General features: G+C 44.5%; 1 protein-coding gene across 1 annotated transcript in view; it reads right to left on the bottom strand.

Annotated features, from left to right (window-relative positions):
• Nucleotides 1-24785, bottom strand: part of HYDIN (HYDIN axonemal central pair apparatus protein) — a gene marked incomplete at both ends in the record, with an annotated part of 333158 nt that extends 308373 nt beyond the window's left edge. The window contains 2 exon segments of the mRNA XM_080936961.1: nt 24649-24754; nt 24756-24785. Of these exon segments, the coding sequence (XP_080793087.1) occupies nt 24649-24754; nt 24756-24785 (136 nt within the window).
• Nucleotides 24786-26095: the final 1310 nt, after the last annotated feature.

Raw genomic sequence — 26095 nt, 5'->3', positions numbered from 1 at the left:
CCATCTCTGGGGATGACCCTCTCTTTGGGACTGCTCGAGTGCCCCCCACCCAAGCATAGAGACTGGCTAGAACCAAAGTAAGCAATGTAGAAGGTCACAGAGAAGTAGAAATATGATGTCTTTTTCAATCCAAATGTTACATGATCATTTACACACCTATTGGCCATGAAAGATGATCCCATTTCACTTTGGGAGGGATCATAACTGCCCATAAATATCAGGAATTCAGGGCAAATAGGCACCATTTTGGAAACAACCTATCCACTTCAGGTAATTATTTAAAAGATAAAATGTGATAGCATTTGTAAAGCACTCTTTTCTCAGAACCTGGCACATAGTTCTTCTTGACCCTACCACTGTTAAACAGTTTGGGTAAAACCAAAACAACGACAAGAAAATCTAATGGGAAGAAAATTCTGTTCAGCTGGTCTTGCTTGCTGGACATAAGTGGGAAAGAGTTGACGCATGCTCACACGTGTGTCACACATGCTCACACAGCTTCAGCCTCTGCTTCTACAGGGGTGGGGGAGGGAGATGTTCCACAGTGGGATGTGATGCTGAGTCCTGTTAGCAGGAAAGTGTCACGTGGAAAAGACTGAGGTCAACACAACACGACTTTTGTTGTGAGTTGGGGGTTCTTGGGTGCTCACTGAGTAAAAAGATTAATTTTCTCCTTATACTCCTGCTTCATCTCCTGCTACCCTAGCATCTCTAAAGCTGCTTTGCTTCTTGGTTTTCTATCAGTTTGATCTCTTTAAAATTGGATTATTTCACATGTTGCCAGTTTCATGTTGACCTCTGCTCTCTTCCCCTTGAAATATTTCTCAAAAATAACATGTTTCTGCAGAATATGTGGATCTTGCATCTCAACTGGATCAAAGAGAGAACTTTGAGAAGGAATCATCTTACTTGACCCACGTGGGAGAAAAGGTGAGACTCGAATATACAAGAAAAGACAACTTTTCCAAGGTCAAATTACAGAGAAGAACAGCCTTTTCATAGGAAATATCAAGTGTTGAAAACTTGTTCAAACTGTACAAACTTCTAGATCTGACTCAGTGGAAAAGTCCAACAGTAAACTAAGTCACATAGGAAGAAAGCAACTACAGGAAGACAGAAAGGAAGCTGCCCAACGTTCTTTCTGTGCTCTGTGAGCTTATTCGCATCATTTAAAAATTTTGTTTTATTAAATTAACTGTTCAAGGTAGTCTGTTTCGTTCTGGAATTTTCATTTTAGGCATATAATTTAATCTCTAATACCATGACGATAAGTGTAAGGAAAAGATGACGGGGCACCAATGAAAGGAAAAGTCACTGAAAGAAAAAGTCACGGGGCACCAATGTTGTGAAAAGATGACATTCCGAGTCACAGCACCAATGTTAGGGGAAGGATGAAGAGAGTGGGGGGCAGATGGCCCATGGAAGTGCAGCGAGGCCTGGGGGCAAGGGAGATGCCTCTGAGGGGCCCATGTTGGGAATCCCTTCCCCCGAGGGACCAGCCACACAATGGTATAGTACACAATAGAGTTTATTCAGGTCATGGGAGAGTTAAGAGGGCAGTAGAGGCAGAGAGAGAGAGAGAGAGAGAGAGAGAGAGAGAGAGGGGGGGGGGTGAGTAGAGGAGTAGAGGCCGGCCATGAGCACATGGGAGAGAGGGGGGAAGGGAAAGGGAAGAGGAAGGATAGGGTGGAGAGAAAGGCTGTAAGAGCACAAGAGCAAGAGAGAGAGAGGAGGGGTCAAGCAGCTCCTTTTATAGTGTCAGGTCACTGGGGCGGAGCATACCTGGCCACTGCTGGATAATTGAAGGGTGGGGTATACCTGGATGTTGCTAGTAACTGAGGGGTGGGGTTTACAGAATCCCAACAATAAGAAATACAGTTCTTAGGCCCGGCAGATGGCTCAATCCATAAAGCTCCTGTAGCACAATCATGAGGCCCGCTGTCTGGATCCCAGGAGCTGTGTAAAAGCCAGGCATGGTGGGGAGTGCCTGTAACCCTAGCACTGGGAAAGGAGCAGCAACTAATGCACTGAGGGCTTGAGTTGAATACAAATTCAGTAGAGAAAAAAAAAATCTACCCCATCCCGTGCCCTCAGGCTGACTCTCTGACCTGGCATGCTGGTCCTCTCCTGCTTTTGCTAGTTTTGGTTTTCAGATGTTCAAATGTACGCTGGAATTGATCCCACTGGATATTAGAGAGTGCACTATGCACAAAAGCAATGCATTAGTTCATTATAGATCTAGGTATGTAATGGATTTATCCCTACAATCTCAGTACTTGGGAGGCTGAGGCAGGAGGCGTGCTATGAGTTCAAGGCCAGACTAGGATAAATAGTGAATTACAGACCAGCTGTACAAAAAAGTGAAGGAGAATGGGAGGGGGCAGGGGAGAAGGAGGGAAAGGGGATGTGGGGGAAGGAGGGAGGAGAAGAGAGGGAGGGGAAGGGAGAGAGAAAAGGGAGGGGGTGAGGAAGAGAGAGGGAAGGAGGGAGGGAGAGTGAGTGAGTGAGAGAGAGAGAGAGAGAGAGAGAGAGAGAGAGAGAGAGAGAGAGAGAGAAAGAGAGAGAGATTAGCACATGATTACAGGCATCCAGAAATCTAAATGGATCCTGATCTTCGATGTGTATCTGCCCGCAATTAAGTCTTGGTTCATGTCTCTAAAGTAAAAATTATTGTCACAGTTTGGTTGAACAGGTGAAAGACTGAGATTTGCATTTCAATAAGGTGGACAGAAGATAAAATTGTGTCTTTTAAAATATTTTAACTTTTGAGATGTACACATAGGAAAATGCCTCTCACACTAGGAGGAGTTGGAGGGAGGTAGTGGTGGGTGAACGTAATTGTATGTATGATCTACCATGCCACCCGGCCCCATTGTTCCTGGGAATATACTCAAGTGACTTAATGTCTCACTTACCACAGAGACATTTGCACATCTATGTCCATTGCCACCCTACTCACAATAGCTATGAAATGAAATAAACCAAGATGTTCATCAACTGATGGGTGGATAGTAAAAATGCAGGACATACATACAAGGAGCTATTACTTAGTTCCTTAAGAAAAAAATGCTTAGCTGTTAAGAAAAAATAAATTGTGAGGTTTGCAGATATATGCTTCAGCTGAAAACAGTATTCTGAGTGAAGTCATCCAGACCCAAAAGATAATGGCTATATGAGGTCTGTCTGATCTCCAAATCCTGTGTGTTTAAGATGATCTATACGTGGAAGCCGGGAAACCAGACACTGGAAAGGAGATGAATTTAGTGAAGGGAAGTAGGTGAGATGAGAATGGGAAGGGGGAATGCTGGCTGCAGGAGTGAAATGATGGGGACGTGGAAATGAGGGGCCAAGGACAAGCTTAGACAAAAGGAAGTATACGTGGAGAACCTATAATCTCACAATCCAAGCGGAAACCTGTAAGGTTTTAGCTGGGAGCTAAAGGTTTAAGTGGGGCAGGGGTTGTGGAAGAAAGGAGGAGTGGCAGCTGGGATCCCCAAAGCCTTATGAAATGCCACTATAAATATAAACATACTAGTAATAGATTTTATATAGTACGCATATGCTTTAACGACTTTGAACAGGCATACCCCACATCATGATCAATGCTTCTCCTAAAAAGACGGGGCTTATGCAGATGTCAGGGCCGGGCCTGAGTTCCCTCCTTCCCAGTTATCAGTCAGAGAAGCTCCTGAGACACTAAAACAGGCCATTGCCATTGCTCCTTGACCATTATAACTCCATAGTAAGACCTTATGGCTGAAGACACCACACACTGACCCAGAGACTCTTTCTCCACTTTCATAGTGGTCAGAGATGCTATGCAGAGTTCTGGAAAAGAAAACACATCGAGATTCTTATCCAGCACTGAACCCGGAAGCCTACAATACCAACCTGGCCAGTGACACAAAGTGGAAAGATCACTGTTGGGGCACCCATCTTGATTAGACCTAATGACTGCTCTATTGGAGGGAATGCTTGCCTGTATCAAATGCAACAGAAGTCATAGGCCCTGGAGAAGGACATATTAATTCTGCTCTTCAAAATGGTCCTATTGTCAAACTGCCTTCTAAATATGCTTATGTCCATAAGAGGCATTTCTTATTGCAATGTTAACAATTAATGCAGACATGTGTTTCAGTTCAAAAGGCAAAAAATAAAGGGGTATGGGTGTCCAGCTACTGATGGGCATCTATATCAACCCCCATCTTCACCCCAGGCTCAAGGAAACTTTGCTGAGGAGGGAGTAGAAAAAGGACTGGAGGCTGGGAAGAGCTCTACGAAATGCTGTCTGGACATAACCTGACTACTGCACACATGAACTCATAGCAGCTCCAGTTCCTCCCACAAGATAACAGCAGTTAACGATTCCAGTCTAGACGGAGGAGGGCTTCCAAAGCCCCAGCCCTCAGTGAGGAGCTATGAGAGATGAGTGAAGCTAGGAGCAGAAAGGACAATGTTCATGAGGACCGTGGACACTGGTGGGTTCTCTGAACCTCAGTGGATGAACTCGTACACATATGGGTGTCGCTGGTGGGACTCCATGGATATAAATCAATGGGGGCTTGCAGTTTGGGGGCAGATGTAATGGGGTTGGAGGGAGAAGTGAGGGGTAGATATCCTCAACAGACACTGTGGACACATATGGTATGTACAGAGAATAACAGGAATTTAAACTGTAGGAAATTTTAAAGGCATAAACCAAAATATTATTAGAAAGAAAAGTATGTTACAAATGCACAACCCAATGAATTATTATGTTACAGAGGTTGGGACTGAATGAAAGTCACCCAGAGCAAGAAGCAAAACACTGTAATGCCTCATCTTGATGCTAAGGTCTTTCTGCTAACCACAGGAAACCCCACTCTCACATGAAGTATCTGCTCTTTCATGATTTAAACATACATCCCTGAGCATAAGAGTTAAGCCTGGTGCTCAGTATTTGAAAGGAAGGAATTTCCCAGTGTGTATACTCCCGTGTGTGTGTGTGTGTGTGTGTGTGTGTGTTTACTGGATGCAGCTAGACTGTATTCACCGTGAGTTACACTTAATTGTCCACTGTAATTTGTCCATGCCTTCTACCACAGGCTAGCATTTGGGTGGTTCCCAACACAACAAATTATAATGCCATACACATTTTTGTAAGAATCTCTCCACAAACAAAGACAAGCAAAATATACATCGAGGAAAGAAGCTGTCAGGTCAGAGCATGCGCATAAGTCAGTTTTCTACACACGGGCACAGTCACACACACTGCTCATCTGTTCTTTAAGGTTCTTACAAATACTAGGTAATTTACATCGTTTTTATTGAAAATAAAATCTGCCACAAAGAAGACATATTGAATCTACCATTTGGTGACACTCAGAATTCTCTGTATCCAAATATTAAACCAACACCAGCTTCTTCATATCTTACTACCAACAGCAGATACCAAGATTATCACCTGCTAGGTTAACAATAACCATGTCTTAGTTTTCTACATGTACTATTGTCTGTGCACATATGCCTGCATGTGTGTATCACATGTGGCATTCAGAGGATAACTTCCATCACGAGGAGATTAAATTTGAGTTGTCAAGTTGTCTTGTTGGCCCTGGCCTAATATTTCCTAGTGGCTTTGGGGGGGGGGGAATCTAAGCAAAGGCATCTTAATTCCCTTTCCCAATATTTGCATTGGTCCTTCATTAAACTATTCTCTTTTGCATCGAGTTGCTTATGAAGATAGTGCTTTCCAACCTGAGGGGGATTACTTTTTCATATGCTGAAATGGGTTTACAATCATCTTCTTTAATTTGCTTAGATTTAAATTTGCATCCTCAGTTGAAACACTGTTCAGCAGTTTTAAAGATTTTGTTGGGAGGGCGTGTGTACCCTTATTCATGTGCAAGCGAGTGCGTGTATGTTTGTGCACAGAGAGGCTAAAGGACACTGGGTGTCTACTGCTGGATTGATGCTTGGGGACCCCGAGTCAGCTCCATCACAGTTCTCTGGCCACTTGGGGAGGCAGGACTTGGAAAGTTGACTGCGTTTACCCCACACCATCAGGCAGGTGTTGGGTTATGGAAAGCCGCTGACCCCCCACTCCTGGGGGTCCCCAGGCCTGCGAGGAGGCCGGCCCCGGGGCCATCCGGTTCTCAGGCTCTTGGGCATCCAGGTGCCTCTGAGATGCCTCCGGAAGAGCTGAGAACGGAGTGGGGACCCACGGGCTGGATCTAGCCAGGGCCAAGGGGTAAAGAGGGGAGCTCCGGCTGGTGGCAGCCACAGCTGGGAGCACAGAGGCCCTCTAAGGGAGATTAGATGGTGACTCTATAGGCCAGGGGCTTCTATGACTCCCCACCGGCAGATCCCAACGAAAGGAGGCATCCATGATCCATGGTTTTAAGACAGTTACTGTCATGGTGGAAGGTGGATGAGTAAAAACCGTAGCCCCCTTCTCAGGGTGGGCCTGAGAATAAATACTTTTTTCAGGGAGGAGTATCTAGGAAGGAAACTTCATTGGCTAAGCCTCCAGGCCTTTAGGTACCTCATTATAAGGGAGATCTATCTTGAACCTACATGACCTGTGGTTACATCCTCCACCTGTGGAGGGGCTTGGGGCACTGCCCTTGTGTGACTGACGGCCACAAACCTCTGTGCAGGGAGCTGGAGGGGAGCTGTACTATATGACAGGGGCCTGGCTTGCTGGGAGTTTTAGGGTTACCTACCATCATCCCTTAGGGTCACCGGGGCTTCAAACCTCATCTCAACAGGGAAGTAGGATACATTTAACAGCCCACCACCCCACAGTCTTCCTCCACAGCTCCCCACTGAAGGTTCTGACCCACGGTCTTTTTCTGAACTAACATGCCAGCCGTCACACCCAAAGTGGTGAACTACTAGTTCAGAGGAAGACCCTGAACTGCTATCTCCAAGCAAGTTGCTTAAACCTGGAACTTGGGAGAAAGTATGTATCTGCATTACATGACCCAGAGCCGTTAATCCTACACGAGAATTCTGTTTTTATGAAGCCCACATCTGAATGTAACCAGAACACAGAAGATGTTTGCACAAGGTCACAGGGGTCCAAAGATTTCTGGTCTTTGGATTGGGTGAATTCAAGTTCACAGAATGTCTACAGAGAAATGGTTGGTTTCCCAGATTCTAAAGATCAGAAGGCTCATACATTTTACATATGTTTTTCTCAAAGAACTCACAACTCAACTTGTGAACATTATTAAAAAGTGATCTTGTCATAGATGCCCCCCCCTCAAATGCCCGACAATCAGAACTCCTTCCACAGAATGTATTTCGGAAGAGCAAACTCAGATCCACTCTTTGACCCTGCCTATGGCTCCCACTGACATGAGCAGACAGAGAGAGACTGGTGCTTTCATCAGCCCTCCCCAGCCACTGGGACTGTCAGCCACAATTCCCAGAAGCAAGTGAGCAGAAGCTCATTTGACCCTTCTCTACTGGGCGCTCTCCTCTCATCTCTGGCGGGTACATCCCTGCGAACAGCTACTTGGTAAATGTGGCATTTCTACCTTTTATTAAAATGTCAAATGCAATTCTTTTAATTCATATTGGATGGCTGTCACAGCAGAGCTCAGTAATGAAAACCGGTGACAGAGATTTGTTACATGCTATAACGCTGTACTCAAGTTGTCTGGCGAGCAATGGGGCCATTTTTCTTCTCTGTGTTATCAGACTAGTGAATATTAACTAAGCAATCCTTATTGTGGCTCCTTCATGGGGTTTGGCAAGACTAATCCCAGTTGAAAAGCATAAAAAATGTTTGTATCTGCCCTACATTCCTAGCAAGAACAACAATGAGATACCTTGAATTTAAAGGGAACTTTGATTCCCTCTAATGGTATGTAACCCATTAGCTGGCCCAACCATCCATATAAACACAATCAAATGCTCCCAATGAAAAACCTCATCACCCCAGAGCATTAAAGAGCTGTAAAGACAGGAAAGCAATTGCCAGACTAAACCCCAAGGAAACCAAGCACCAGAGAAGGAGAGAAAGTACTGAAGCATTACAGCAATTTGTGCCCTTGGGGTGCTTGATAATCCAGAAACACACACACACACACACACACACACAGAGAGAGAGAGAGAGAGAGAGAGAGAGAGAGAGAGAGAGAGAGAGAGAGAGAGAGAATGAAACAAAATCTTGAAAAATAAAACAACATTGCTTCCAAGGAACAGTTTAAAAAAAAGACAGAGGGGCTGGAGAGATGGCTCAGTGGTTAAGAGCACTGACTGCTCTTCCAAGGGTTCTGAGTTCAATTCCCAGCAACCACATGGTGGCTCACAACCATCTGCAACTGGATTTGATGCCCTCTTCTGGTGTTTTTGAAAAGAGAGCTACAGTGTAATCATATAACTGAAATAAATCTTTTTAAAAAAGCAAGCAAGAAAGAAAAAGACAAAAAGGACCGTCATTCTTGTAATTTTAAAAGCAGCAAAAATGTCTTTTTAGAGCAAAGGCAGGCACATTAAAGACAGTCTGAAGACAATCTGAAGCAGCAGGTCTAGGAAGTCTCAGCCTAGCAGCCTCTCACTGAAGGAAAGTCTAACAGAAGCAAAGTGATGTCAAATGAAAATCCCACGATGGAGGGAGAAATAGAGGGAGGTGCTGGCGTGTGTGTGTGTGTGTGTGTGTGTGTGTGTGTGTGTGTGTGTGTGTGTGTGGAGGGGTTGAATGAACACGCATTTCATCATGTGTGGAAGTCATTAGCTCTCTGACCCGAGTCAGGAAGTATGAAAGGCGACAGACTGTGGCAGGGAGATGCTGGAGCACAGAACTTCCAGGCCTTTCGGATGATCACTGTTGAGACCGTTCTCCTGCTGCCTACTGGGTACCCCTTGACAGCACATTGTGAAACTGGTTTTATTTCCTTCCCTAGCTAACCTTTCAGCCTGGTTTCTATCCCTTAAGGTTGTTAAACAAAATCTAAGATAGCAACCATAAGGTTCTAGACTCAGGCCCTGTCTCTGGGGGAATCCAAGAGAACGGTGTAGGGAGTCCTGCCTTATCAGACATGAAGACATATTGTAAAGCCATGCCTGGATCAAGACATCAATAAGCTAAGTCTAACACATTTAATCCTGACTGAAAGTCAGAAAACCATCAGGAGCTATGGAGAACGGAGGTGGGTGGGGGAATAAAATATCATCACTGCCTGTCTTAGTTATGGTGTCTAGTACTATGATGAAATACCATGTCCAAACGCAACTTGGAGTGGGGGAGAATTTATTTCATTTTATAGTTTCATAGTTCAGTCCATCACCAAAGGAAGTCAGGGTAGGAACTCAGGGCAGGCCAGGAACCTGGAGGCAGATAGTGAAGCAGAGACCATGGAGGGGTGCTGCTTACTAGCTTGCTCCCCATGGCTCACTCAGTGTTCTTTCTCATAGAACCTAGGACCACCTGCCCAGGGGTGGCACCACACACCCTAGTCTGTCCCTTCCCATCAATCACTAGTTAAGAGTATTTCCTCCATAGGCTTTCCAAAAGAATAATCTTATGGAGGCATTTTCTCATCCGTGGCTCCTCCCTCTCAGATAATTAGCTTGTGTCAAGTTGACAAAAACACCAACCATGACACTACCTAAATAAGTCCTGAACAAGGACAACTGTCATGGACACGCTAACACAGAAGGGTGCTCTCGGGGGTCCCCCACCCCCAGACAAGAGCTATAGACAAATAACTGCTGAAGGAAGGGCAATCAATCCTCCCCACAGATGGGCCACCTAACTGGTTGTTCAGTACTAGTGGTCAGCCCTGGAGACATAAATACAAACGACAGTAAGGGGACTCAGCTTGCTCTTATGTGCACCCCACATGTGTGTGATGGTGACTATTAGAGAAATGGGGAGAAAGAGAGAGAGAGAGAGTGGAGGCAGGAGGATGCCCGTGCAGAAGATGGAAGGAAGTTCAGCTCTCAGCAGCCACGTTGCAGGGCTCAGAGCCACCTGGAACTACAGTTTCAGGGGGTCCAATGCTCTCTTCTGGTCTCTGCTGGCATCTTCAGACATATATAAATAAAAACAGAATCATAAAACTGCAACAACGAGAACCACTCAACGTGGCTCATAAGAATGTGCAAGGAAGACGAAGGCAGATGGGGAGCCAGGACCTCATCACTCTCGTCCTGATGACGTATGTTTCACAGAAGCAACATAGCAAGTGAGAAAAGAAAGTCATTCTATATAGAAAAATTCTAGGTGAAATGCCTAAGAACTGGCATCTCTTTTTTTAGATGATTTTAGAAAATATTTATTTACATATACATATAACACACTGTAGCTGTCTTCAGACACGCCAGAAGATGGCATCAGATCTCACTACAGATGGTTGTGAGCCACCATGTCATTGCTGGGAATTGAACTCAGGATCTCTGGAAGAACAGTCAGTGCTCTTAACCACTGAGCCACCACCCCAGCCTGAACTGGAAGGTCTTAACAGCATCACAACGCACTCTCACCAGACTGATGGAAGCCCTCCTGCCACAGCCAGTGGATGAAACCATGAAGTAAACACAGCACAACTAGTTTGGCAACCCACAATCAATCTTAAGATCATTAACATTATGTGAGCAGATAGGAGGTAAATGTGTCAGATTCTTTTTCTGAAAAAAAGAAAAAGACCAACTTGAATCTTGATCGAGCCTTTATATCAAACCCCAGTTTACAGAAAGCAGAGGGAAGTATTTTGTTGTTACAGCAAAGGCAAAACCTAGTAGAAATCTGCTTCTGCAAACTCAGTGGGAAAATGACTGGACTCCATATATGACTCTTATACTCCTTATATAAAAGAAAACTAAAGGAGAAACTTGAATGAAAAGCCAGTAAGCTCTGAGAGATAACCCACATTAACAACCGAATCATATTTTGTACAGAGTTTTACAGAGAACCAGCTGTTCAAGTGAGAGTCAAAGCTTAGTAGGCAGTGACTGACACATCATGGTGACAAGAAACTGTGTAGTTCAGGGGTGCAGACGTGAGTGTGTGCATGTGTAAGCTTGTGGAGCTCAGAAGCTAATGTTAACACTGTTTTACACAGTTACACTCCATCTTGTTTTTGAGGGATTCAAATAACCCTTGACACCGGTAGAACAAAACTTTAAAAGAGAAAGGTCACACAGAAACTGTTCAGAAGGTGACCTGGAAGGAGTTATTCATTGAGAATGAGAAGCACTAGACATGAAACGTAAGAAGCACAACCAGAAAGGAACAGCTACACAGCTCCATGGCTTTCAACTCGGAATTACTGCTTAAATCCCAAAAAGATGGGAGGTCAAGCTCCCTCAAATGGGAAGTGTTTGCAACATGTAACAACACTACCTCCCTAGGATCCAGAATGCTGAAAGAGCTCCCATAAAAGGGCATTTAAAAATATATCCAATGGGGGGGGGGGAAGGCAAGCAAAAGACCAATCTGAATGACCAATATGCCTATGAAACATGTTTGACTTTATCAGTCATCAGGAAAAACACAACTGAAATTAAAATGTGTCACGACATGTTTCCTGGGTCAGCAAAAACTGAGTCTGATGATCTAAAAACACAATCAGAAAAAGTGAGTAAGAATCGCAAGGTAGTATGCAACCACAGGATGGGCAAAATTTGAGTCTGGTAATTGTGGATATCGACCCTCTGTGTTATAATGAAAGGCACTAAATACTTGCTGTGTGGGATTGCACCTGCATGAGACCATGTCCAAAACTGGGTTTTTTATTAGCTAGTAAATATAAAGGTTTATGGCCCAGGAATTTTTCCCTGGTCCATAATTTAGTGAAATATATGTGTATGCTACAGATGCTGAACGAATCTGCCTGCGGGGGTACTCTTTTTATACTGATGTATTAGGAACACCCTGTGTCTCCATGACGATACACAGAACAATGTGTGGTGCTCCTGGACTATATTCATTCATAGAGAAGATGCAGCTGATCAACAAATGCAGGGATTTTTACACAAAGTTGAGAAAAAGAAGAATCAGCCAAAAATATGCATACACACAGTCATTCAGTTTACATAATGCTCAAGGGGAGGAAAAATGGAACCCTGTTTTTAGGACTGTATACAAAAGAGTAAAGCTGTTAGAGAAATCAACAGCAACAGACATGTGGGTCGAGAGGGCAGTGATCTCTGAGATGAGGGAAAAAGAGGGAATTATTTATGGAATACCAGGGTTGGAGAGATGGCTGTGATCATAGTGACTATGGTGGTTTAGATAAGAATGGCTCTTATGGTTTAATATGTCCGCCAGTTGGTAGAACTGTTTGGGAAGGATCGGAAGGTGTGGCATTGATGAAGGAGGTTTGTCACTGGGGGTGGGCTTTGCGGTTTTTAAAGATGTGTACAACATTCCCAGTTAGCTCTCTCTGCTTAGCGCTGCTTTTGTTGGTTGCCTCGGTCATGGCGTTTATTACAGCAATAAGGAAGTAACTAATTCAGTGGTCAAGGGTGCTTGCTGCTTTTCCAGAGGACCTCAGTTTGGTTCCCAACATTCAGACCTCACCTCTTACAACCAGTGGCAACTCCAGCTCTGGAGGATTCGATCCCCCCTTTTGGCATCTACGAGAACTGCATGCACATAGTACACATTAAAATAAATAAATCATTTTTAAAAACATATTTCTGGGATAGTATCAACTTAATTTTGACCCAGGTGAAGGTTGCGCCTTTGAGCCCTTCTTGACTGCTGTCAGGTTATGCATGTACATGCGTGCATATGCATGCATATATGTATACATACATGTGTATGTCTATATATATGTTTGTTTCATATGCTCACATGCATGTGCATTTTACAAACGAAATTCTAAAGAGAATTAATATTGAAATTAAACCTTTTGCAGAACTTGGAACAAAGTATGTAACTTACTTTGTCTTAAGGTGACCTTACTTCAAGAGCCTCCACTCCCATCTCAGATAGGGACTCTCAGATTTAGACTCGTTAGGTCTAAAGTAGGTCTCTGGTGTACTGGTCTGGGAAGAAGTGGAGTCCAGACTCCATGGGCAGATAAGATGTTTTCCCCAAGAGCACACTGGGGCAGAACTCCACCAGAATCAACCGCAGCGAAGGCTTAGAGATTAAATGATGCAGTGGGAACAGTTTACATCCCTGTAAGTCCCCAGTTAAATGATACTTGCTATCCATGGATCAGTGCTGGCTCTTGATTTGATCTGCGCTAAACACCAGAGTTCTCCTTGCCAATATTCTGCTGCTAACCCTTCAATCCTAATAAGTCACAAGAATGACAGACAAAAGTTCCCGGAAGTGCGGTGGAACTTGGTGGGACACACAAACCGGCCCCATTTTAAGTGTTGCTCCTGGTTGCCATCAGACAAGTCCAGGGCTACCCACACCTATAACCACTCTCCAGAATGAGGCTAAATATGAATGTAGAGCGAGCAAGGTTCTCCTTTGTTCTTGACTGATAGTTACTGGCCTGCCCTACTGTTCTGTGTTAGCCGCTCTACCCAAACAGGAACCCTACTGCCCACATTTGGACCTCACCTCAGACCAAAACAAAATAAAATCTTGCGTGTGGCGACCTCTGAGGGACCTGGTTAAATGTGAAGATTTGCTGTCAAAGGTCAATGTCCTTTGCTGTGGATACGGTTCCCGTGCAAATGCGAAGCTGAACCTGCCCCATGGCACTGAACGTCATCAGCCAGCTGCACCCTCATGATAAAGTGCAGATGGTTAATTGCCCCAGCAAATGACTGCTTACTTGTAGGCACAAAAGCCTGTACCTAAAAGTACCGATAGTATGCCTGGGCGTATTTATGCTCAGGCAAACAAAACACATTTCCAAAATTCTGTCTGTGGATGCAGGCCCCGACTGCATGGCTTTGTGATTCACACTGCTGAGGTCAAGTTCAAGAGAGGGACCGGCGACCACATCTCAGTTGCTTAGATACTTCTGGGGGTGAGGGATCCTTTCTGGGGAAAAACAAAAACTAATTTATTGTGGTAGTGTTCAATAAATAAGGCGAAAATTTTATCACACATTCCTGAGCTGTATCACTGAAGACTAAAGTAACCAAGTCAACTGTCGTGGACAGAAAGCTCCAGAACCCTGGGTCAACAACAACAACAACAGCAACAACAGCAACAACAACAACAACAACAACAACAGCAGCAACAGCAACAGCAACAGCAACAGCAACAGCAACAACAATGAACATTTTTACATTTTAAGATGATTTATCCCAGGCATTTGTTATAGTAATGAGAAAGTAACAAACTGTAAAATGAAAGGTTTCCTTCCCTCCCCAACTTAAAACAAAGACATGCCCACATTAGTTTTCTGAGTAAGAGAAACAGGATGGACTTTCCCATACCCCTGAGGACTTCCATGTAAGTCGCGTACTAGCCGAGCTCCCGGAGTTCAGCTGTCATAAACACAACGCACTCAGTGGTTGTACGACTTCCAAAGATCCCATTTAAAAATATGGTATATTAATCCATGCATGGCAGGGGTAAGATCTGGGGAGAAAGCAGAGGAGGGGTGACCCATGTTGGCTTCAAAGCCCTCTCTGCCAGCTGCAGAGCTCCAGGCTTTGTGAGAGGTCAAGATGCCAGGGCTTGGAACAGGGTACCAATCTTGTGCCAGTGAAGACCCTTTCTTCTGAAGAAGCCCTGGGTGATGTGATTCTATTCAGTGTAATTGTAAGTTAGGGGGAGGAAGAAGCGGCTTGCTGCGGTTTTAATTATCAAGGACATGCTAGCTTTTTCAGAACCATCTGTTTAATTGTGATTACAAACAGCGATGTAAAAACACGAGTGATTAGCCAACACCAAGTTCCCTGCCACCAACAGCTTCAGCATAACGAGTCACATTGTAGAAGAGCGTGGTGCCCCTTCCCTCTGCAATATTTCACGGTTTAGCAACTGACAGCCTACGATTTATTGCAGAACCTCATTCAGGAAGAGCTCAGATTATTAATTAGTGTTCTTAGATTACATCCTCTGGTTATTCCTTTTTATTAAAGCTGAATTCCCTGAGAGTAAGGGGGATTATCGGAGAGATGAGGCGGGTGAGAGCCCTTTCTTTCCACTTGCCACCAAATCTTGGCAGCTTCCCGAGACACGTGTCACCTATAATTGACTACCAGGCGCAACACATAGTGTGGAGAGACTTGTCTTTGGTGCTCACAGATTCCAATACCTGCTTCCCTGGGATTGGTTCTCATGTTTGTCTTGCTGTCATTATTTTAAAAGCTATGCATGCTGGGAATTGTTTTCAGGTCTGAAAACAGCTTAACCTTGAAATTTAGTTAGTTAGAGATTATTTTTTCCCCTGCACCACTGCTGAAAAGTTGGGTTTGTTTATAAACAACAAGGAGGAGAGGTTAAAGAGGAGGATGAAAAGGAAGAGGGAAGGAGGAAGAACTATTATCATCATCATCATCATTATCATCATCATCATCATCATCATCGTGGCACTAAACATGGAATCAGATAAAGGTGCTTGGGATATCAGATTAAACAAATAAACACAAGATGCCCACAGAGTCAGGTCCCATCCTATCTTCTACCCAGGACATTTTAGATCCTTATTAAAAACCAAATGTCAGGATTTGTGCTCTGTGGGTGACATCACGAGAGATTTTTATAGCCATTTCACGCAGATTTCTTTTGCCTCACACACAACCCAGTGGGCCCTTTGGTAATGGATTTAACCTGAAGACCACTGAGTCAGCAGTGTCACAGACATCCCCACAAGCCTTTTAATCAGGAGAGGGTACTTTCAAGTCCACTTCCGTTCCCCGCTACCTCCGGGGATGAACGTGAGCCATTAAAAAAATAAAAATCAAGGGACTAAAGAACTTAAATTCTCAAAGAAATGAAAAGGCTGCACGGTTTGGTTTTTTCAAATTAAACCAGCGGAGTTCTGCATGAGATCAATTCCTTATGTCTCCTCCTCTGTGCGACCTGAAGTCCTCCCAGCCATGATCTTACAGTTCTTCCTGCCTCATTCCAAACCCCATCCCCAGGAAGAGCCGGATGCTGAGCGCTTACAAGATGCTAGATGCTATCTAGGAAGTGCAGGGAGAGTTTGCTCCCTGGAGGGGGCTATCATTCCTGCGCTTTTGATAATGGTGGCGGGGCTGATAGGGTGGATTATGGTCCCCTGCCTTCAAAAGTAGGCAAAGCGATGACCTTTAACCTCTGTGGTCCACGTCCCAGTGGGAATCCTATGAGGAAGGCTAGGGACACTAACCCCCTTAATGATGCTTGTGAAGCTAGAATCTGTATACCCAGGGCAACGAGTTCCTAAGCAATCCAAAATGTGGACCAGTTAAAGCATCCCTTCAAAAGTTACCCAGCCACTTGAGCTGCTTTCATTGAGGAGAGTGTTTTGAACGACTGGGGAAACGGTCTTAAAACATGACTAGGTGTTCATGAAGCTAACAGACTGTTGAGTGGTATTTCCTCTTCCTGCTCATGAGTGTATGGACTGTTCTCACACAGCCACAATACTGCTTTAGTGTCGCCAAACAATCAGCTGTAAGACTGTCCACACCGTGCACCTTCCATGCACCACAGTGTGAAGAGCTTTTCAGCCAAGTGTTTCCGTTCACGCCGCTAAGTGTCGCAGAGGAGAAAGTGTACCCATTTTACAGGAACAGGAAACGGCTCCCTGTGTGTGCGTGTCTACTCCCCAGCTGGCACGTGGAAAACCTTCATGTTTCCATCTTTATCACACATGAGATAGGCCAATTCGTCCAAATGTGAGACTGACTCGGAAGCTAGATATAATAATGCGAGCCTTTAATCCTAGTGCCTGGGAGGCAGAGGCACTTGACTTGTGATTGCGAGTTATTCTGGTCTCCATACTGAGTTTAAGGTCAGCTAGGGGCTACACAGAAAGACCCTATCTCAAAATCAAGCAAGTAACAACGCACAGATGCTCTCAATAAACAATGATGCGTAAGTAAATACGTTTGCTTACTCCTGGGAACTGGGCCTGAGAGGTGGAGAGGAAGAGGAGTCTTTCATGCTTCTGTTTCTGTAGCAATTTTCACAAAGCATGAAAGCTACCGGGCTAAAAGACAAAGGTAATGCTAAGCAAAATGTGCATGCATACAAAAAATGGCATGTAGTTCCTTTAGAACTTAAGTAAGCCAGGGGAGGTTGGAGAGAAGGCTCCGTGGTTAAGAGCACCGAATGCTCTTCCTGGGGTGGGTTCAGTTCTCAACGCACTCAAAAGCATCTGTAACTCCTGTTCCAGGGCATCCAACACCCCTTTCCTACCTCCACAAGCATCAAGCATGCACACAGGAAAACACCCACGCATACACACAATGTTTTTAAAAATAAACATTATTTTGTACGATGGCGATGGCGTGGTTTATTGAAGGAAGCCAGAATCCCTGCACTCAGGAGGTGCGGACAAGAAAGGTGAACAGTTCAAGGCCAGTCTCTGTGCAGACTTAGTTCCAGGGCAGTCAGGACTACTTGTCTCAAGTAGAAACAAAGCAAGACCTTTTAAATCCTCCCTAAAGTGTCAAAGAGCTAAAAGAGACCACAGGGGGTTAAACAGGCCAACATGGAACTGATGCACTATGGGTAAGGAGACCTGCAGAGGCTGCTGTGAGATTATCTGTTACACAAGGGGACGCTGAGTTTTGCTGTGGCTGCCTTGTAGGGTTCAGGGAAGGTTTTAAGGTCGAGTCCCATCCAAAGTGTGCAGTGTGACAGGAGACTTCACCTCAAGGGTAAACAAAAGTAAACCTGCTCTGTCTAACCACCCATGGCCGGACGTAAATGACATCTCGGTGGCGCTGGTGAGAAAAGAGAGTCTGAAAAGACCTGTGCCTGGGACACTGGCGTCGCCAGCTGGTTCTCTAACTCAGAACAGTTCCAAACCATGCCCACTGTGAGCTCTGGAAGCATCCAGGTCTGTCCTAAGTTTGTTTGTTTGTTTAACTTTACAGGGAGTCTGGGCAGGTCATTCCTCCAGGGACCAAGCACAGACAGATGCAGAACCCTCTGGATACCTGCCTTGTCTCAGTCATCAAAGAACTCCCCATAAATACTTTTTCCGAGGAAGGGAAGTGGCTTCCTGTCCACACGAACAGTGTGTCAAGAGAGCCGCCATACCCTAAGAAGAGCCGGTGAAACTCAGCACAGAAAGGGAATCCCGCAGATTAAATTTAGACAAATCATAACCAAAACCCAAAGAACAAGAAGAAGTTCTAATCACAAAGAGAATGTGTTTGTCTAGACGTCCAATATGTTACCCATTATGGCACACATGGTGACTCACAACCATCTATAACGGGATCTGATGCCCTCTTCCGGTACACAGGCATGCATGCAGATAGAGTCCTCATACAGTAATAAACAAAAATTTTTAATGAATGCATTTGGTATGTATTTATCAGCAGTGCTACTTTAAACACAAACCAACCAACCAACCAACCAAACAAACAAACAAAGATAACCATTCCGTGGCCTGGAATTAGCAATTAAGATATTTGTTGCTCTTTCAAAGGACAGAAATTCGAATCCTAGCACCCACGTCAGGTGTCTTACAACCACTGTACAATTCCAGATCTAATACCTTCCTCTGGCTCACACATAATCAGGGTCTCTTCTATATGTGGATGGACAATTCTCCATAGGTAACCCATTCTTGCTGGGAGATTTTGAGCCTGCCTAACCCTCCCAAGTGCTGAGCTCACAGGTATGTACCCCACATCTAGCCTGAAGTCATCTGTTTTTAAAGATATAGAACTCTGTACAACTGTGTGGTACAGGACAAGGAGTCTTAAACACTTTCCACTCGCAAACCCTTTATACCTGGGAAACTTCCACACAACCATATGCATGTGGGTACATAAGATAAACACACAAACCACTGATAATCAGTCGTAAGGAAGCTAGCTCTGCCATTTATTAAAGGAGAAAGCAAAGCTGTGTGCTAGTGAGAAGGGCGTGCGTTTTTATTTCCAGAGAGGGAAGACATGGCTGCTGTTTGCCAGGCAGGAGAGAAGCTCTGCAGTGTTGTTCAAGGTGTCTGCGTTTATAGTTGCCAGTGCTAAGAAAATCCCTTTGCATAATAAATATGTGGTTCAAAGCAGGTTTAGGGCCATCCCGGCAATTGTTGGAAGTTCTGCCTGAATCTCAAGCTGGACATCAGTTGTTAAAGCACAGAGATCTGTGCTCCAGTGGGTGACCCTGCGCCCCTGCACTTATGGGCAGCCCTACCTACTGGGTTATCAAAATAAATAAACAAACAAACAAACAAATAAGCTGCAGGAGATGGGGAGAGCTGGAAGGGGAGCAGAGCTAGATAAGGTCATATTTATGACCATAATTCATTGTATACATGTATGAAATTCTCAAAACTAAAGGCAAATTTTAATGATAAAAATAAAAGCATGCTGCTTACGAGTTGTGTAGGTGGCACTTGAAATGGTCTCCCACACATGCCATCGACATTCTGGAAAGGGGGCTGGGGAGATGGCTCAGCAGTTGAGAGCACTGACCGCTCTTCCAGAGGTCCCGAGTTCAATTCCCAGCACCCATCTGTAATGGCATCTGTGTGTCTGAAGACAGCTACAGTGTTCTCATACATGTAAAACGAGTAAGTAATTCTTTAAAAAAAAAGTATAAGCATGAACATTCTGGAAAGGAGAGAGGCTGAGACAAAAGTGGTGTTTGAAAGTAAGATAAACACAGACGCCTCTGACAATCAATCGTAAAGAAATTTATCTTACAATAGCTTCTTGGTATACATTTAGATTCCCAAATCAGGACAGGACATCACCCCAAGAATGAGATACTCGTAAAAGAATTGAAGCAGGGGAAATCCAATAAGCCCCAGGAATTCCAGGGAGGATCAATCTAGTTATCCCACAGAAAAACAGAAGCCCAAAGGATGATATAGTTAGCATACTTGAAGCTGTCCTAAAGGTGAACTGCAGGTAGAAAAAGTGTGGCATGGCTCCTGGTGGAAGGATACAAGAAGGAACAAAAAGCATGGAAGACGTGAAATATAAAATAAGTCCAGGGCAGGAGAGATGGCCCAGTCTAGGGAAGGAGAGAAGGCTCAGTCTAGGGAAGGAGAGATGGCTCAGTCTAGGGCAGGAGAGAAAGCCAAGAGTACTGGCTGCTCTTCTGGAGGATTTAAAGACATCGCATAATGATTTTAAAGCTTAGGGTTACAGTTCATGAACTATGGCCATCCCTTTGGAGACACTTGCTTTATGACAGTATCAACCCTGAAGAGCACCGGAAACAGTGCAGACATTGTAGGAACTGAGCAGTTGAGTGTTGCAATATCCTCTTCAACCCAAATAAACCCATCCAATGAAAACACAACTCGGCAATTAGGAACACAAGCTGTGTGTCTATATTGGGCAGATTTACCACTACACTCTCTAGTCCCCTCCTTGGAGATCCCTCATAATTTGCTGTTTTCCCAGGCCTCCTGTTCCCACTCCTTCTCCTCCTCCTTTGACTCCACCTCTTCCATTTTCATTCCCTGACTCCTCCTCTTCCGTTTCCTCTCCTTTTTCCTATCTCCTCTCCCTGTCCAATCATGGATTGACTTAACATAAATCTACAGTTGAGTACCCAACACCGTGGACCAAAATCCTCCTACCATTTTACATCATTATGTAAATATTTTTTAAACTATTTTATCTCCAAAGCTACTAAATCGGAGTTAACAAAGTTTGAAGCACCAAGTTGATATCCAGCAATGAAAAATTAGAAACTGAACATCTTAAATTATCAAGGGCCAGTGAGATGGCTCGATGGGTAAAGGAGCTTGCCACCAAGTCTGATGATCTGAGTTCAATTCCCAGGACTCACATGGTAGAAGGAGAACTGACTCCTGTCAAAACACACAATTACACACACACACACACACACACACACACACACACGTATGGAGGAGCAGGAGAATAAATAAATGAAGATGTAACCAAAACTTAAAAATCAATATAAAAAGAGAGGTCCCAACGGGCTTGTGCCAGTTTCCAAGCACAGAGCATTGGGCAGGTGTCCCTGGATATCTGAAGAGCCATCAAAGCCCATGGGATCGAACCCACCTGGAGATGTCAGTAGTTGCCATGGCCACAGATCCTCCTGGCCGACTACTCAGTCCTCCCACCCAGCTGGCAATGTGTACTCACTCCTGAGAGATCCTGGCCACACCTGATACCCAGTTCCTGAGAAACCCGGTGCATCCTGTGCGGTACTCAGCATGAGACTTCATTTTGGCTCCTGAATACACTCCAGCCAAGGCAGTTACCCTGAATCATTTCAGCATCCACCACAGAGTTGTGGAAGCTTCCAGGGATGAGCATGAAAGAGCTTCTCCATGCTTAGTCATGGCTTCTTTCTGGGTAAAACAAAAGAATTTGGCCAGTTGATTGGTGACCTATTGGCCAATCAAAGTCCCACTAGGGCTTTTAACAAACATCAGTGGTGTGGTCCAAAGTTTGATATGAAAAGGTAAAGGAGCCAGAGAAGCCAGATTAATTTTGAAAAAGAACTCAAGCTACCTGATTTCAAAAGTCACTGTAAAACTATAAATACATGAAGTCTAGAAAAATATACAGTCTATGGGCTGGAGAGATGGCTCAGCGGTTAAGAGCACTGGCTGCTCTTCCAGAGGTCCTGAGTTCAACTCCCAGCAACCACATGGTGGCTCACAACCAAACTGTCATGAGATCCAATGCCCTCTTCTGGTGTGTCTGAAGAAGCAACAGTGCATTCATATACATAAATAAATAAATCTATATATATAAATACAAATATATATGTATACAGTCTAGACAAATTCTGAAATATATATGTATATATATGCCAATACAAATTATATTCTCATGACTCGATTAAAAAAGAAAATAAATAAAACATGGGCCAATCATATGAATCAAGGAAGGTCTGTGAACATCTTTATCAATAGTTTACCAACAGGAAAATGTATGTTGTTCAGTGTCATGGATCTTGGAGAATGCCAACTAAAACTAGAACAGGATGGTCTATGAGGTGGATCAGCCATGTAGAGCTATGGAGCCTGACAAACTGCGTTTAGTGCCCAGAAGCCAGGGCAGAACAGAAGTGACTCCTGGAAGCTCGTGTGGCCTCCACACACATGCTCTGTGTGAGTGCATGTCACACCTGCAGGGACAGCTAAAAGGAACCAAGTCATCATGACCCTCAAGGCAGTAGAGGAGGTGGAGCTCAGACTTCACCTAGTGCTGGAAATGCTAAACGGTTCCCTCACTTTAAGAGCCACGTGGCTAGAAAGCTTGTAAAACTGACATATTTACAGTATAACCCAGAAACCCTCCAATTATCCACCAAAACATTAGTAATATGCAGCAATACAAAGACCCATAGAGGACTGTAGCAGACTCATTTACTCATAATAGCCAAATGCCCATCATCTGGCGGTATATCCAGTGCATAGCGTGGTACTCGGCAATAAGAGGAAGAGCCTACTGTTACATAGAACAACTCGGGTAAATCTCAGACACAGGGTGCTGAATAAAGCAAACCAGACAGAAGGTTTTTACATATTTTATGATTCCATTATTTGGAGAGTACAGAATCAGAAATCAGATCATCGTCATAGGCTGGGAGTGGGGAAAGAGGACCTACTAGAACAAGATGCAAGAGAAATGTTTGAGCTATTGAGTAATTCTATATTCTTACTGTGGTCGATTGAGTTCTTTTATGGACATTAACTTTCTGAGCCAGCTGGTGGAATCATTCAGACAAATGGGAGGTGTTTTAGAGTACAAGCTATGTGTCAATAAACCCAGTTTTGAAAAATTGTAACATAATTTACTAGTGTGTTATAGGCCCACAAAGAACAGTTATCATTTATTTGTTGTTATTTAGGTCAAATACAGTGCCATGGGGGGAAAAAAGTCAAGAACAGTGTCCCAGCTTGGTTTCTGTGATAAAACATTATAACCAAAAGGAACTTTGGGGACACAAAGTGTTTATCTGGCCTACAGGTCTGTCATCCAGGCAGGCAAGGGAAGGGTTGAAAGCTGCTTTACTGGATTTCTTCTCTAGCTTTTCTTACAGCCTAGACCTGCATGACTATTAGGTCAGTAGGAGATTAGGCCCCTCCCACATCTATTAGCAATTAAGAAAATGCCCCACAGGCCAGTCTGATCAAGGCACTTCTTCAGCTGAAGTTCCCTCTTCCCAAATAAATGAAGGTCTGTATCAAATTGACAGCTAGCTATAACCCAGGTACAGGGAGGGAATATTAATTATACATCAATGAAACATACAGTCTAAACATCTTCATATCCTGAGTATGTACAGTGGCCCCGATGCTCTGGTTTCTTTTCGGGCAGTACCATGACCAAAAGCAACTTGCAGGGGGAGGGTTTCATTTCAGTTTGTAGAGAAGCCAGACAGATAATTGAAGGAGAATCCATACAGGAACACTGCTTGCTGGTTCACTAGCAGGCTCATGCCTAGCTAGCTTTCTTACACAGCCCTGGAACCCCTGCACAGGGAATGGTACTACCCACAGTGGGCTCAAGATGATTCTCTACAGACACGCCCACAGGCCAATCATGAGGCTCCCTTCTTAGGTAATCCTAGGCTATGTCAAATTGACATATCTAGAAATCAATATGGAAAAGGGCACCTGCATTTTAAAAGACAGCTGGTTCTCATTATTGTCAATAATGAACAGGGACAGACCACTCAATCAGACTAGTAGTCAGGGAAATACAAATAAAATGACAGCCGTTCTTTCCCCATCAGGACTATAAAAGTTTTAAAGAATGGGCATTTCAAGCATTCATCAGTATTGGAGGGAAACTCACTGTTCTCACACTTAGAAGCATCAGAGAACCAATCGTTGGATGACTGTCTTTGCCCATTCGTGCGTGAGCCTGGGCCCTAAAGCAAGATCTATGGTCCCAACTGTGCTGGTGGCCATAGTGCAGGCACAGCAGTGCAAAAGGTAGAAATCACAGGGGTGTGAGTGTGTGATGCTAAGAACGGAACCTCCCCAGACCCCAGCCAAGCAAAGTGTGATTCCCCATGAACAATGCTCTCCAGGAAGAAGCTGGTGTGAACTTGGGAATTCCCAAAACACAGAAGAACAATGACTCACACACCTATTCATCTGTGATGATGATGACGGGGGGGGGGGGATCTAATTTATTTTATAAAATGTCCTTAAGGAGCCCCGCATTTAAAGCTCTTTGGTGTTTCCGTGGCTGACTGGGTTATTCTGCATGAGTTTGTTTCTGTTTTTTGGAGGGGGGTTGTTTTGTTTTTACCGTTTCTGAATTTGACCTTAATTAAGCTCCGAGTTCTAACACGCCCCGTGACTCCGCTGCTTGTGCTCACTTAAAATAGAGGTCTGGTTCTACAATCTTCCCGTCGAGCTCCAGGCGATGGTAGACATGAAGTGGAGCTCCAGTTGCTTTAAGTAAAGCCAAGAACTAAAACACAATCGTCTAATTAACTCTCGGGCGGTTGTAATGTCCCAAAATGGAGACGAAACAACCCCAAGCAGAGTCAGGAATCAAGAAATTCAAGAACCCAGAGCCCAGACCCAGAGGACAACACAGACCTACACAGCGCCTGTCCCTCGCCCCAATCCTGGGGCACTCTCTGAGCCCTAACTGCTCTCACACACGGAGAAGCTGAGAGGCGGAGAGGCAGAGAGACGGTTAACTCTTGCAGTCTTGTTTCAGGTTCGCACAAGAAAAGCACGTCTGGGAATTTTTCCTTTATATATATAATTGGCCACACATTTGATCTTCAGGGTCATTTTGAGAAGGAGAAGAAACAGCTGAAGGAGGGGCACGGGACCTGCCATTCATTTTCCTAGGAAGGAGACTAAAAGTGATTTGCCCAAAGCTGAAGTTAGAAGAGAGGTTACCCCCATTCCTGTGCTTCCGGGCGGGAATCCCAAGTACAGAAATGCAAAATCCCAAAACTCCAGCGGCGTCAACAGTAGGAGACAGCTTATCAGTCCCCATAAGCACACTCTTTCACCCCGAGACCATCGAGAGATCCAGTAACCTCTGAACACGCAGAATCCCAGGGCAACTCCACATCACGCTCCCTGAGGAAACTGGGTTTAAACTCACAGTCTCTGCATTTTTTGCGCTCCACTTTTTCCTGCACTGCCGCCTCCATCTTGTTTACATCTGTTGCCACAGCAACCGCAGAGTGGCTCACTCTAGCAAGAGGAGCGATGATTGGAGAAGGTGGGCGTCCCTAGCAACCGCCAGGTACTGAAACAACAGGTTCCTTTATAGTTTCCTGCACCACAAGCGTCCCTCCCATCCCATCACCTTTCTTAGCCAGACCTTTCCTGGGTCTTCAAAAACCACTTCAGACATGAACACCTGCCTCTCGGTGATGCATTAAAGATCCCCATATCCACATGAATATTTAGCTTGTGGTACTTAGACCTCCTCCAGAGGTTTGATATCGCCCTTCAGTTATGTGCTGAAGGAGTTGGAAGCTACTCCTAGGGTCCTAGATGCCCAGAGCATCCTGAAATAATAACTTTTAGATGGATTAGCTCATTTTCCTTTTCTAAGACGACAGAAAATAAAGTGGTGTTCGTCCCAGAGTTCATTTAAATGCATTTAAATTAACATTTAAATTTAAACATCTCCCAAAGATTTTACTAGTGATCTTTCTTTAGTCGTGCAGTTAAAAAAAATCCATATAATAAACAGTGATTATTGGCCAAATATTAGTCATCAAGGGAATATTCTAGACGCTAAAATATTACAACTGTCAAGAGGGGTTTACTGAGAGCTTTCTTCCAGTATACACAAAGTCATAGATGCTGTTGTGCATAATGTGGTCAACAGAGAATTATGGAGTGGGGGGGGGCACCTCTGGACAGGGTGGTCAGGGATGGCTTCTTTGAGAAGACAGCACAGAAGCAGAGCACAGGAAGATAAAAGTGACGGACGGACAGGCCAAGGAGAGAGCAGGGCCCAGCAGAAACAGGAAGTTAAGAGCAGAGCTGTGAGTTAGTCTCGAAAGGGAGAGGTCAGTAAGGCTGCAGCAGAGGGGGCCTGGAGGACTGTGGGGGAGATAGAAGGAGATGGCTCTTTG

Source organism: Micromys minutus (genome assembly GCF_963924665.1).
Source record: "Micromys minutus genome assembly, chromosome: 24".
Taxonomy (NCBI): Eukaryota; Metazoa; Chordata; class Mammalia; order Rodentia; family Muridae; genus Micromys; species Micromys minutus.
This window is presented reverse-complemented; position numbering and strand designations above follow the sequence as displayed.